Below are 15,228 nucleotides of genomic sequence, written 5' to 3' on the forward strand. Positions count from 1 at the left end.
AATTGCTTATTAGATTCAGGAGTGTTTTTCTTGATAATTTCACATCATCTGCAAAGACACTTTTATTTCTTCCTCCCCTATCTGTACCTTTTATTTCCCTTTCTTATGTAGTGTGATGTTGAAAAGGAATGGGCAGAAGGGTCATCCTTGCCTTGTTCTTAATCATAGCAGAAAAGCTTCTAATTTCTCACCATTAAATGTGATGTTAGCTGTAGGTTTTTTGTAGCTGTTCCTTACCAAGTTAAGGAAGTTCCGCTCTATTCCTAGTTTGCTGAGAGGTGTTTTTTTGTTTGTTTGTTTGTTTGTTTGTTTTTACCAATAATGGGTATTGGATTTTGTCAAATATTTTCTTCATCTATTTATATGATTATGAGATTTTTTTCTTCAGTCTGTTGATGAGATGGATTAAATTAATTGATATAATGTTACATCAGTTGTAACATCAATTGTAATGTAATGTTTTCAAGTGTTAAACTAGCCTTGGGTACTTGGAATAAATCCCACTTTATAATGGTATATAATTATTCTTTTTTTTTTTCTTTTTTTTTTTAAGAGACAGGGTCTCACTCTGTTGCACAAGCTGGAGTGTAGTGGCACAATCATAGCTCACTGCATTCTTGAACTCTGGGCTAATGTAATCCTCCCACTTCATAATTATTTTTACATGTTGTTAGATTTGATTTGGTAAGATTTTGTTGAGGATTGTTGCATCTATGTTTATGGGCAATATTTGTCTGTAGTTTTCTTTTTTTGTGGTATGTTCGTTTGGTTTTGGTATTCGTCTAATTGTGGCTTCATAGAATGAGGAAGTATTCACTCTGCTTCTATTTTTTAAAAGAGATTAGAGAACTGGTGTAATTTTTTCCTTAAATGTTTGGTTGAATTCACCAGAAAATGATCTGGGTTTTGTGCTTTCTGTTTTGAAAGGTTATTAATTATTTATTTAATTTCTTTAACTGACACAGGCCTATTCAATTTGTCTATTCTTGTGTGGGTTTTGGCAGATTGAAGTTTTTAAGGAATTTATTCATTTCATCTAGGTTATCAAATTTTGGGCCATAGGATGTCTTAGTTTTTTTAAATTATCCTTTTAATATATATAGATCTGTAGTGATGTGTCCTCTGTCATATTAGGAATTTATGTCTTTTCTCTTTTTTTCGTAGATAGCCTGGCTACAGGCTTATTGATTTTATTGATTCTCTGAAAGGACCAACTTTTAGTTTCATTGTTTTTTTCTCTTTTGACTTCTTATTTTAGATTTCATTGATTTCTGCTCTAATTTTTATTATTTCTTTCATTCTGCTTACTTTAGTTTGCTCTTCTAGTTGCTTCAGGTGAAAGCTTAGTATTGATTTTAGATCTTCTCTAATATATACTTTCAATACTATAAGTTTTGCCTTAAGTACTGCTTTCTCTGCATTGACAAATTTTGATAAGTTCTATTTTCTTTGTATACTTATAGACAATAGAACTTTGATAAGTTCTATTTCTTTATATATTTATAGATATATATCTATAAAACTAGTGTATATATGTAAATAGTATATATATGTGTGTGTGTATATATATATATAGAGAGAGAGAGAGAGAGAGACAGAGACAGAGACAGGGTCTTGCTCTGCTGTCCACACCTCAGTGCAGTGGTGCAATCACAGCTCACTAAGGCCTCAACCTCCCTGGCTCAAGTGATCCTCCTGTCTCAGCCTCCCAACTAGCTACAACTACAGACATGCATCACCATGCTCAACTACATTTATTTTATTTTTTATGGAGATGGGGTCTCACTCTGTTGCCAAGGCTGGTCTCAAACTCCTGGCTTCAAGAAATCCTTCCACCTCGGCCTCCCAAAGTTCTGGGATTACAGGCGTGAGCTACTGCACCCGGCCTAAAAATATTTTAAAATTTCTCTTGAAGTTTCTTTTTTTTTCCTATGTATTACAAGTGTGCTGTTCAGTCTTTTAAGTATTTTGGAATTTTTTTTTTTAGGTGTTTGCTGTTGACTTTCAGTTTAATTCTATTTTGGTCTGAAAGCAGACATTCTATGATTTCTTTTAAATTTGTTCATGTGTGTTTTATGGACAAGAATGTGGTCTATCTTGATGAATATTCTGTCTGAGTTTATGAAGAATGTGTTGGCTGTTGCTGTATGAATTAGTGTGTAGATATAAGTTAAATCCAGTTGAATTGTGATTTAGTTCAACTATGTTCTTATTGATTTTTTTGCCTGTTGGATCTATTTCTAATAAAGTGATGTTGAAGTCTTCAGCTATAATAGCGTATTCATCTGCTTCTCCTTATAGTTCTATTAGTTTTTGCCTCACGTTTTGCTGATTTGTTGTTAGATGCATACACGTTAAGGATTGTTCTGTCTTCTTAGACAATTTACCCTTTTATCATTATATAAGACCCCTTTTGGTCTCTGAGAATTTTGCATGCTTGAAGTCTACTGTGTCTGGAATCAATATAGCTCCTCCAGCTTTCTTTGGCTTAGTGTTAGCATTGTATGTCTCTCTTCACTTTTTTACTTTTAAGCTATATTTGTTTTTGTTGGTAAAGTGGGTTTCTTGTAGGCAATATATAGTTAGGTCTTATTTTTTTATTCATTCAATCTCTCTTCTTTAATTGGTGCATTTAGGCCATTGATGTGTAAAGTGATTATTGATATAGTTGGATTAATATCTACGATATTTGTTACTGTTTTCTATTAGTCGCCTTTGTTCTTCATTCCCATTTCTTCTTCTCTTTCATGGCTTTAATTGAGCATTTTATGTTATTTTATTTTATCTCTTTTCTTAGACTGTTAAGTTTTTTGGGTTTGTTTGTTTGTTTGTTTGTTTTTCAGTTGTTACCCTAAGTTTTGCAATATATTTCTACTTTCAAATAGCCCTATTCACGTCACAGGTAGTGCAAGTACCTTATAATAAAAAAAATTCCTAAGTTATCCTTCTCATATCCCTTGTATCATTTTTGTCATTCATTTCACTTGTCCATAAACTATAGGTATCAAATACATTGTTGTTATTTTGAACAAGCTTTTGTTAGATCAGTTCAAAGTAGGAAAAATTAAAGTTTTTATCTTCTTTATTTCTTCTTTCTCTTTCTTTATATAGATCAAAATTTCTGACCTATATTTTTTTCTTTCTGAAGAACTTTAAACATTTCTTGCAAGGCAGGTCTACTGGCAACAAATTCCTTATTTTTATTTGAGAAAAATTTTCTCCTTCATTTTTGAAGGATGTTTTTGCAGGATATAAAATTATACATTGGTGGGTTTTTTTCTCTCAATAGTTTAAATATTTCGCTTCACTTTCTTTTTGCTCACGTGGTTTCTGAGGAGAAGTTAACGTAATTCTTGCTCTTCTGTAAGTAAGGTGGTCCCCACCCCTCGACGTATGACTTCTTAAAGGTTTTTGAAAAATCTTTGATTTTCTGCCTATGTGTAGCTTTTTGTTTGTTTGTTTGTTTTTACATTTATTCTGCTCGGTGTTCACTGGACTTCCTGGATGTGTATCTGACATTAATTTGGGGAAATTCTCAGTGAATGTTTCTTCAAATATTGGTTCTCTTCTTTCTTCTTTTGGTGTTGCTATTACACATGCTACACCTATTTGCTTCATAGTTCTTAGATATTTTGTTCTGTGTGGTTTTATTATTATTTTTTTTAAATCTAGTCCAGTATTTTGTTTTTATAAAGTTTTCCTTATCCTTGCTTTTCAGTTTTGGAAGTTTGTATATACATATCTGTAAGTGGAGATTCTTTCCTCAGCTGTTTCCGGTTGACTAATGAGCCCATCAGATGTAATCTCTATTTCTGTTACAGTGTTTTTGATCTCTAGCATTTCTTTTTTATAGCATTTCTTTTTGATTCTTGCTTAGAATTTCCATCACTCTGCTTACATTACTCATCTTTTCTTACTTGTTGTCTACTTTGTCCATTAGAATCCTTAACATATTAATCATAGTTTTTTAAAAATTCCTGGTCTGATACTTCTAGTGTTTCTGCCACATTTGACTTTGCTTTTGATGTGTACTCAATTTCTTCAAACTGTGTTATTTCTGTCTTCGTAGGCCTTGTAATCTTTCTTTGATAGCCAGACATGATATATGGGATAAAATGAATTGCAGTAAATGAGGCTTTAGTTATATAATGGTAAGGTGTTGGGGGGAGTATGGGAAGGAGTGTTCCATGGTCCTGTGATTAGGTCTGAGTCTTTTAGTGAGTTTATACCCTTGGACTGTGAACTTCACAATTTTCTCCCGTTAGGTGGGACAGGATGGCTAGATGGAGCTGGAGTTTTTTATTTTCATTCTCCCATGGGAAAGGCTAGAGAGGGCTGAAGTTGGGTATTTCTCTTCCTCTGGGTCAGTTGGTGTCTAATAAAACCTCAATAACATAAGCTCTGGGAAAAAATATTTTCTCTTGAGGAGGAGGCCTTTTTAAGAAGAGAATGCTCTAGTGTATTTCACAATGGGTACTTTTCCTTCCTCCTGCCAGAAGCACAGGGGAATTTTTCTCAGATCTTCACTGTGAGAAGCTGGTGTAGTTGCTGAAGATAAAACTCACAAATGTGTGAGGGACCCCGCTCTGTGACTCTCAGACTTGTCAAACACTGAACCCCCAGCAGTTTGTTAATTGCATTTCCGGTTGTCCTACCCTGGCACTGGCTCTCATGGAGGTTTCTCTTTGTGGGTTTCCGCTCCAGAAAGTTGTGATTTTCTGTACCTGGGCTGTCTGTCTCTCCAATTTTGGGGGCAGTGATTTGCCCTGTGACCTTACTGATATGATGGATCTAAGAAGAGTTGGTTTTTCAGTTTGTTCAGCTTTTTACTTGCTGTTAGGACAGAGCAAAGACTTCTGAGCTCTTAACGTTCTGGACCAGAAATTGGACCAATGCTGTCCTTTTATTGTCTCTTCTCTACACTGCAGGCAGCCATGGTGTTTCTCAAAAACACAAATCTGATTAGGTCATGTCTCTAGTTGAAACATCCGATTAACTGTAGCATAAAATCCAAACTCCATGATTTGGATAACAAGGTCTTTGTTTTCAGCCTTGGTTTATTTTTCTGTACTATCTTTTATATTTTCACTTTACTGTTATGCTGAGCCATTGTGCATTTTATCCAGTTTTTAGTATTCTGTGTTCTCTCTCTTTCCCTCCTTTCACCCTTTGCTTGCCTGATACGCACCAAGTTTTTAGGTTTTACCTTAGAAACCATCTTTCTTATGACAGCCCACCTTGACTCTCCTGAGACCTGTCCATATTACCTTCCTGAGTTTTTTCTGGTATAGAATCACAAGTGATTAGCAGAGTAGATACAATTAAAGGCCTCCGATGTAATTTATTGGCAGCCTGAAATATTTACTATGCTTGTAGTAATTATGAAAGACCTCCTAAAGCTTTTGCCAACTGTGTTTCTACTTCACAGTTAAACTCCCACGTGGAAAAGTTATATTATGGAGAATCTTTTGAAGGATGTTGATAGTGTTTGGCTCTGTGACCCCACCCAACTCTCATGTCAAATTGTAATCCCTGTAGGTTGGAGGAGACTCCTGGTGGGAGGTGATTGGATCATGGGGGCAGATTTCCCCCTTGCAGTTCTCATGATAGTGAGTGAGTTCTCATGAGATCTGATGATTTAAACGTGTGTGGCACTTCCCCCTTCGTGCTCTCTCTCTCTCTCCTCCTGCCATGTGAAGAAAGTCCTTGCTTCCTCTTCTCCTTCAGCCATAATTGTTAGTTTCCTGAGGTCTCCCGGTCATGCTTGCTGTTAAGTGGAACTGTGAATCAATTAAACCTGTACTCTTCATAAATTACCCAGTCTCAGTAGTTCTGTATAACAGTGTGAGAACGGTCTAATACAGATATAGAATCCATTTGTTTATAGTGTTCAATGTTTATTCTTACGTAGAGTCAAAAAAGCAAATTTGTGTACCGGCAGAGTAGCTACCTGCAAGAATTAGTGCTCAAAACAGTTCTCATTGACTTTGCAAGTACTCTTTGGTCCCATATATTTTAAATACTGGAGAAAACCATGTTAAATTAATAAATTAGCGTTGTGATTTGTATGACAACCTCATGTGCATTTGATTAGTGTGAGTTAGAGGCTATTCTTCTGTGGATACACTAGTCAAATTTTTGAACTTATAAGTCTAAATACTTAACTAAATACTTTAACTTATAAGTCTAAATACTGTCATTTAGAGATGCTGATTACCTTATTATTAAATATATTACATGATGATTATACTGAGGTATGCTTCTTTGTCACAGGTGCTAACAAAGTTATTGGGTGTGTATCTCCTTCTACTTTACGTCCTCTTCCACCCAAGTGCATCTAATTGAATTTACATGTTTAATACACTTACAATGCTGTGTTACTCTATAATTGTCCACTCAGTTGTTTATTACATATTTATCAATTCCAAATAGGTCTTGGAGGAAATCCAAGCTATTGCTAATGAGAATTATTTTGCACATTTTGACTGTGTGATACAGGGTTTTGTTCATTAGTAGGATCTGTTGAGTTTACTTCCTTTTTTTTTTCTTTTTTTGGGACAGAATCTCACTCTGTTGCCCAGGCTGGAGTGCAGTGGCGTGATCTCCGCCCACTGCAACCTCCACCTCCCAGGTTCAAGGTATTCTCATGCTGCAGCCTCCTGAGTAGCTGGGATTACATGTACATGCTACCACACCTGACTAATTTTTTAATTTTTTTTAGTAGAGACGGGGTTTCGCCATGTTGGCCAGGCTGGTCTTGAACTCCTGGCCTCAAGTGACCCACCTGCCTCGGCCTCCCAAAGGTTTTACAGACGTGAGCCACTGCGCCTGGCCCGAGTTTATTTCTTAAAAACCTTATATTTAGTAATTTTTTTGTGGTCAAAGGACATGAAGTTAAAATAAAGGATAGTGTGTTTAGAACTGGCTTTGTAATTGACTTGGTACGTAAACCAAAGGAAAAAAAAACTAGCCTGCTTTCTTTGCCTGTTTCTCAAGAAATGGGGATTGTGTTGATTACCTACCTTCTGATGTGTTTTAAAAATATTCTTAATATTTATGAAGAAACATCAGAAATATCCCAGTTGTTGTGGATGCATAATGAGTTTTTTATTTCACATAGACTTTAGGTTTCATGTGAGGAATGGGTTTGCATCTTACTCAGTTTTTTATTCTAATTTCTGTCAACATATTTACCATGTAGAATATAAACACTGATTGAACAATTCTCTATGTGTTTGATGAACTATTTTAAATAATCTTATATCTTATTTTCCAGTGTTTTTATTTCTGACATTTATTTAAATATTTTTGTTTTGGAATGAAAATGAACATGGTTGATGATAGAGGAAAATAAATGATTTGAATACAGTTTGTTTTGAGATATGATAATGCAGTAAATAAAGTCTCAAATGCATACTTCATATTTGAAAATAGACATGATTTCTCTTGTTATAGACTATAGAACATTTAAAAATTAATAGATAATAGTATTTGAAGATAAGTAAAGATATTTTTTAAACTGTACTTTCAAAATCAGTTCTTTAGGTGCTGGGAATGTAGCCGATCGTGTTTTGGCTCAGCTCTTAACAGAAATGGATGGGATTGAACAGCTAAAGGATGTGACCATTTTGGCAGCTACTAACCGTCCAGATAGGATAGACAAGGTAAGAGAGAAGGCGTTGTGGATATTATAAAATCAAGAACTGGCTCGTTTGATTTTATCAGGTTTTTGTTTTTGTCAAATTACTTTCTAATCAGTATTTCATTTAGAGGATATTGAAGAATGTAAAGCAGGTTCACTGTGGACTGGTTACCATCTTGTCTGAGTCTGGTAAGACAGAACATTCTTGCATACAAGTTATACAAAGCAAGTTTACCACTTCCGGATAGGCAGCAAGATACAACAGAAGCCTAGGATTCATTGCAAGCTAGTCTCTCAAGGTTCAGGAAAACTGCCCTGGGTGAATGGAATCTTGACTGCATATGCCCCACTTGCACTGCAGCTGAGGGCCTCTGGAAAGCACCCTGTTCCAGGTTTTATACACTGAGGATGTGAGACTCACTGGGCTAAAGTGTTGGAGGACATCCTGTTTTTAGGGGAGGACTGGAGTAGAACCTGGGCTGTTCCAGCTGGTCCCTCCCTGTCTCAGGATGTTGCATTTCCTGCACATGCTACAGTTATTCTTGAGAGCTACGAGGGGAGAGAGAGAACTTGGTCATTCCAAGACCACCCAGAGAGCTGTCCTACAAAGGATCTTAAACTAAAGGAAATGAAGAGAACAAAGGAAAGCTTTTATTTACATTTTTATTGCTTATGATTCAGTATTAATGAAACTATTTCATAACTCTTCAATATCTACTCCCCAATCTTGTATCTTACTTTTAGCATATTTCTCTAGAGAATTGAAGTTTTGAAATTCTTTGTTTCATCTAATTTATTCTTCCAGAATTTTCAACATTTTCATCTATACGAAGGTACATTCTAGCTATTTAGCAAGTACTAATTAGACTCCAGTTGCCATCAACACAAGAACTTTGAAGAAGTGCTGTCCTAATTGTTGTTTTTAAAGTAATTAGAATAAAAATAATGGATTCTTCTATTTTATTAAGAAGTTAGTCAGGCTGTCACATTAAATTAAGTAGTATAGGTGCAAAACCAGTCCTTTTAAACTATTACTACCACTTTTTCCTAGGTCATAATTTAATAAAGGAGTTCAGTAATTTAAGTTCCTCATCTATATCTAATATGTAATATTTTATAAGGATTTAAGTTGAGTAAACATTTGCTCTCAGAGCGTGAACCAGTTTCTCTTTTTTGTTGTTGTTGGCATTATTGCCTTGCGTATGACTTTATGAGCTACTTTCTTCCTGTGTACATATACACATTCTTTCGGTTTTAAAAAATGTGATTTTTAAAAAAGACCCCTTTGAATGTAACTATTATGTGGCAAGAAAGCCTTGCTTTGGTTAGGTATTTTGCTATGTGATAAAGATCCTTTGTTAAAATGCAGGAAAGCTTTGGACCTTAAAAAATCATTCCCTTCCTGATGCAGTATTTTATTAGAAGATAGGTGAGTTCTGAGTATTTATAGAATCTGGGTTGGTGTTAAGGCATCTCTGAAGTCTATACAAAGTATAAGACTGTATCTTAACAAGGACTGTAGAAACTGCTGAAAGAGCCCTTAAAATTTACCTAATTCTGCCTCTGGTTTCACAAATAAAGGGTGCTGAATCCAGAAAAATCTTTCTCCTGGTAAGAATTCATTGTATTTTTATGATATTTATTTCCTGGTTTCCCTGTGGTTAATAAGCTCTAAAATGTCTTAGGATTTTTGTCACTATGGCTTAATCTAATAGTAGCCTTCTTTGGCTTCCTAATGTTGGGTGTCCTCGATATTAGATATATTTCTTGAAGTAGGATGTAAGGCTTACAGTAAACTTAACTGCATTTTTCTAAATCAAGCTGTCTGACTTGGCCTGTTTAGTGCTTGTATTGTTGTTTTCTTTCTGTGTAACAAATTACCACAGATTTAGCAGCTTCGCACCCATTTGTTAGTTCACATTTCTTAGGTTAGAATGTGGGCACAGCATGACTAGTTTGTCTGCTCAGGATTTAAACTAAAGACTGAAAACACAGTGTTGGCTAGACTGCATTCTCATTAGGAGCTCATGTTTCTAAGCTCACATGATTGTGGCACAGCTCACTTATGATTGGAGCTGAGAACTAAAGACTGAATTTCCTTACTTGATGTCAGCTAGGAGCCACTCTCAGCTCCTAGAGACTACCCACATTCCTTGCCACACAGCCCCCTCCTCCATCAGAAACAGCAATGGAAAACTCCATTATGTTTTATCCCTGTCACACTTCAAATTTCCTTTGCCAGGAAATTTGTCCCTTTGGAGGGCTCATCTGATGAGGTTAGCCTTATTGAGGAAAAATCTCTGGACCTTGAAGTCAGTTGATTAAGGATCCTGCAAAAGCCCTTCGCAGTAGCACCTAGATTAGCATTTGATTGAATAAGTGGGAGAAGGTATGTTTCTATCAGGGTGATACAGGACAGGCCAGCCCCAGAATTGGGACATAGCCTAGGAGGGTTCTTTGCTACCCCCAGGAAAGAATTCAAGAGCTTGCTGGTGGTGTTAGACAGCAATCTTTTATTGATTGGTACTGCCCGTTGTGGTGCAGGGCTAACTCATAAGCAGTGCACCCAGAGTTGGCAAGGTATGGGCTTTTGGCAACTGTATTTATACTCACTTATGCCCACTTTCATTTACATGCAAATTAAAGGGTGAGTTAACACAAATTGATTCTATGAAAGGGTAACTTCTGGGTCACTGCCATGGAAACGGGTGGTAACTTTTGAGTCGTTGCCATGACATTTGTCAACTGCCATGGTTCTGGTGGCAGTGTCTTATGCCAATGAGCATTGAGCGCAGCTAGAGATCGCTTTTGTTGCCATCTGCTGGCTTTGGCCAGTTTCTTCACTTTGCCCCATGTGGACTAGATCCCGTTTTGTTCAGCAGAGTTTTTCACCAGAAAACAAGTCTTGTTGGTCTCCTACCTTATTCCCCCCTCAGAGATTAGAAACTCCTCCTTAATCTTAAAGGGCTGCAGATGGGCACGGGTCTATCTTCTGTAAGTGCTTTCTGCTGATTTTATAAACATAGGCTCTGCCTAGCATGGGAGGAGTAAAAATCTCTGGATACCTGATCTAAGGAGCCCAACAGCAGGATATTTTCATTTTCTGGGTCAGAAGATAAGATGAGTTGGAAGCCTTGTGCCAGCATAATCTTTATGTTGACTTTAGAAGATACAAACTTTACTAGGAGGTTAAACAAGAAAATTACAATTATAAGGAAGAGAAAACTTAATGCTCCTATGCCCACCCACAGCATCACATTATTTATCTGTGTGTTTGTGAAATAATAGCTTTAAGTCTTCTAGAGGTTTGTAAGTTATGGTGTCTTCCTCTTATGCCTGCAGCGACTTACAAGAAACAGGTTTAATCCTGGACAGCTGTATCCAGCTAGTGATTCTCTAATGTTTGACAGCAGTGGAAGTCCTTAACAATACCTGATAGGGGTCCTTCCATTTTGGGTTGTAATTGATCATCAGGGGATCTTTCTTTTTAAGTTCTTAGTAAGACTAAGTCTGGTTAAACAAAGGAACTATTTTTTTCTTTGTGGGAAACGGCAACACTTTATTTTCATAATTTTGAAAGGCCTTTTGCACCTGGCCTAAATTCCAAGAGCCGGGGTGGCATAGTGAAGTCTGTCCAACCCCCTATTTCTCATCATGGCTTGAATTAGTTTTTTAGGTTTCTGTAGGATTTCCTTTGGCCGGGGAACGTGTAAGTCAAAAGACTTATAGCCAATTAAACATTTTAGGCCAGAGAGGAATGGAGGTGGCTTAAAACATTTTAAGCAATATAGGAGTCAAATATTAAAAGCCAAAAATAAGATTATATATCAAGAAAAACCAAGAGCATCGAATCAAGCTATACTGGGGGAAAAGTTCCTGTAGACCTCTAAGGCAAAACACTCTAGTATCAGGCCGTAACAGCAGTCAGAACCATAGGAGAAACAAGTCACAGGAGCTGACAAAAAAGCTAAAGGAAAGAGTTACACAAATCTGAGAAGCTTTCAAAAGAAATAAATCACAGAATCGAAAAAGCAAAAATTCTGGTAAGTTAGCAAATTAATACCTTAAGAAAAGCTGGCTCTAACACCTAGACTATTTTCTAGAAAGTCTACCACAAACAGTTTTCCTTCAGTCACAGCCAGCTTAATCACACACAAAACTCCCCTCACAAATTCCCTTTCACAAACCCCATTATCACCCACACAGACCATCCATGACATGTCTGGACCTTGTGACCTGTCCTACACCATCTCCCTCTCAAACAACCAGTTACTTTACTCTAGGACAAGAATCCACCATGCAAGGTCCCTCATACAAAATCACTTTCTTTATATCCCTCCCCACAAAAAAAAAAAAAAAAAAAAAAATATATATATATATATATATATATATATATGTATGTGTGTGTGTGTGTATATATGTGTGTGTGTGTGTGTATATATATATATATATATCTTTTATCCACACTTTCCTCACATCCCTCTTTTTATTCATTGATTCCCTCTTATTTTGAACCATGGCCTAAATGTGCTGTATATATTCTGTAGTTATGGTGGGGAAAGTGCCTTCAGTATTTAGTGATAATTATAAAAAAGTTTAATATTTAATTCATTTCTCTTTCAGGTAGAACTCCCTGTAGAACATGAATTTTTTTTAACTATACTTTTGTTACTACTCAGATGATATATACTGTATCAAAAGTGTATGTCCTTGTCAAGTTCTCTAAAGTTTGTGAAATACAAGAGAATATGCAGTAAAATTTTAAGTCTGTTTCCTTTCCAGATACTTTTTCTCTGAAGAACTACTGTGGAACATTACTTATATTGTTTAATAGTACTATAAAGTTGTTTCCACACTTGTATGATTAGCACATAATGTTCAAACTGTGCCATGAATGTGCTGGTAGAAACAAAACAGTTTTAAGGACAATTAAAACAACAACATCCTGTTATGAAATAAAGACACAGTTTTTACCATCTTCATTGTCTGGAAGAAACTGTAGTAGGAATAAAAGAGGTGACAAAGAGTTAAAGTACGTTTTATGTTTTTAGGCTAAAACTGATTTTAAAAAAAAGACCATTGTAGGGTCAAAGTAATTGATATATATAGTGTAATTTTCGCTACATTAAATCCAGGCATTTGGCCTTTTAAATTAGCTAGCGTATTTTACAATCTTGTTGCCTCTTACCCCACAACCTCTATCTTATGATGATTTTAGGTTAGTATGTTAAAACAAGGAGAATTCCTGGACTGTCACAGGAGTGAAATTGATATCATTATGTTACCCATGTGTTGTGCATATTTAGTGTCTCTTTTTGACAATATTTCAGTTTCATGTCTTCTGGGGAGACTAAAGCCAAAGTTTCTTGGGGATTCTGGTGTTTTAGCAAAGACAGTGAGACACATAGCTCAAGAACTGCGTTATTTTACTCCTTGCTATGTCACATTTACATGTCAGACTCATTAGCTGTGATGTAGCACACTAGGCTGAGTGAAATAATTGCTTGTGATGTCCCTAAGTCCCCTAGGCTTTTTTCTACCTCCTGCTTAGATAGTGAAGAGAAGTTGAAGTTGCGTCCTCTAGTGTTCATTTTGCGTAAGAGTGATAGGATGTGGTAGGACAGATGAAGATTAATGAGATTGTGTGATGTCAAGTAGGCTCATTGTCTTTAGATTGATTGCTGATGGTCTGGATTTCCTTAGCATCAGGAGAGTTTAGAAACAAACAACTAATTTATTAATGATGCCCAAATAATAGTTAAATGCCCAAACTTTTGGAGTTTATGTTGTTCATTGTTAACAACTGCTGTGTGGCCCCTTTAGAAGTGTCCAGTCCATGACATTTTATACATTTGTGTTGAATCTTAAGGAAAACATGATCATGTCTTCTTTCTCAGGTGATAAGCATGCCTCAAAATAGTTTTAATTCTGTGAATATCTTTGAATTCAGTTTATTTGGGTACTTTTAGTACGGATACCTACTATATAACAAGCTCCTAATAAGAACTATTAAATTATAAGCATTATCCCTAGCGTATAAACCTAGTTTTCTTGTAGTAGGAAATTTGAAGGACTTCAAAAATTTTACTTTAAGCCATCTATGGAAAAGATTGCCCAATTGAGAAAAATTGTGAAAGTTATGTAGAAGTCTTGAATAATTTTGGTTTCAGGATTATTTTCTATTGTTGTGTTAGACTCATGGAGGTAGTAAATTGGCATTAATTTTCCTTACAGTTTTTCTGGAAGCGGAAATGTGCTTAATGAGCTAAATAAGACATAACATTTTGTTTTCTTACATTGTTGCAAATTGAAGTTGGGTTTTGTTGTTTGTTTGTTTTGAGATGCAGGTCTGGCTGTGTTGCTCAGGCTGAAGTGCAGTGTCTATTCACAGATCATAAAGTAGTGCAGCCTTAAACCTTTGGACTCAAGCAATCTCCTGCCTCAGCCTCCCAAGTAGCTAAGATTATAGGTGTGCACCACAGCATCCAGCTTAAAATTTAGTTTTCTAGAAAGTTTTATGACGTGGGGAAAAGTTAATTAACAATATTTAGAAATGTCCACAAATAAAAAGCTAAATATACGTATCTTTTGATATTCAAACGACTAGTATTCCAAAAATACCCTCAGAAGAAAGGCTACAAATGTTTCTTCATTCTCCATTTTTCCTAGTTATAACTATTGCTCTTCTAATATTACTCTTTTTAGCTAAGTCAGAACTAAAAAAAAAAAAGCTGCAAGGACTAATTGACATTAATAGTTCAAATGAATCATAATTATTTACTTTCCCAAAAGTATTTAAGGAATGGATGCCTATTAATCTTTCACATTGTTTATCCAGATGATGTGAATAGTCTTTGGTGAGCCATATTAAGATTAGAGCTGGAAAGCGTCCTGTACGGTTGTTTTCCAATTTCAGCTTTGCCATCTTTACACAAGACTCTCATAAGTGTTTTTGTTATTGTTGCTGGATTCTTCTTTTGTTTGTTTTTAAAACTCCAGGTGTTTTAACTTCTATGACAGTTATTCTTCTTATCTTCTATGGCAGCCCCTTCCAAGTTTTGGCTTTGGGGATAGAGAATTGGGAGAGATCAGAGAAGAGAGACTGGTGAGAGGTTGTATGCATATATGGGTCTTACTTCATTTCGATGTTCATAAGATAAAGACGCTTTATCTCAAGGGTTGGCAGACTATGGCCTTTAGGCCAAACGTGACCCACCAACTGGTTTTGCACATCCGATTGTCTAAGAATAGTGTTTACATATTTAAATGATTAGGAAAATACTTTAAAAGTGGTTTTTTGTGACATATGAAAATTATATGAAATTCAGCTTTCAGTCCTCATAAAGCTTTATTAGAACACATCCACACTAATTTGATTATGTTTTGTCTATTACTCCTTTTGCACTACTGTAGTAGAGTAGTTACAGTACAGACTTATGGCCTATAAAGCCTAAATTATATACTCTAGACCTTTGCAGAAAAAGTTTCCTGACTCTTGATTTGTCCTTGTAAGTTTTTAGATTAGTAGCCTTTAATGTCTGTTGTTCATATATGAACCTCACGTTTTTGTTTCTTTTTTAAAAAGA

General features: G+C 35.7%; 1 protein-coding gene across 4 annotated transcripts in view; it reads left to right on the plus strand.

The window, feature by feature from the left end:
* AFG2A (AFG2 AAA ATPase homolog A) overlaps positions 1-15,228 on the plus strand; it is a 392,804-nt gene that overhangs the window by 158,257 nt on the left and 219,319 nt on the right. For all 4 annotated transcript variants that reach the window (XM_003816399.7, XM_063603893.1, XM_008969471.6 and 1 more), the window contains one exon: positions 7,538-7,664. In XM_003816399.7, coding sequence (XP_003816447.1) covers positions 7,538-7,664 — 127 coding nt within the window. The remainder of the gene's footprint in view (positions 1-7,537; positions 7,665-15,228) is intronic.

This window comes from Pan paniscus, chromosome 3, assembly GCF_029289425.2.
Source record: "Pan paniscus chromosome 3, NHGRI_mPanPan1-v2.0_pri, whole genome shotgun sequence".
Lineage (NCBI taxonomy): Eukaryota > Metazoa > Chordata > Mammalia > Primates > Hominidae > Pan > Pan paniscus.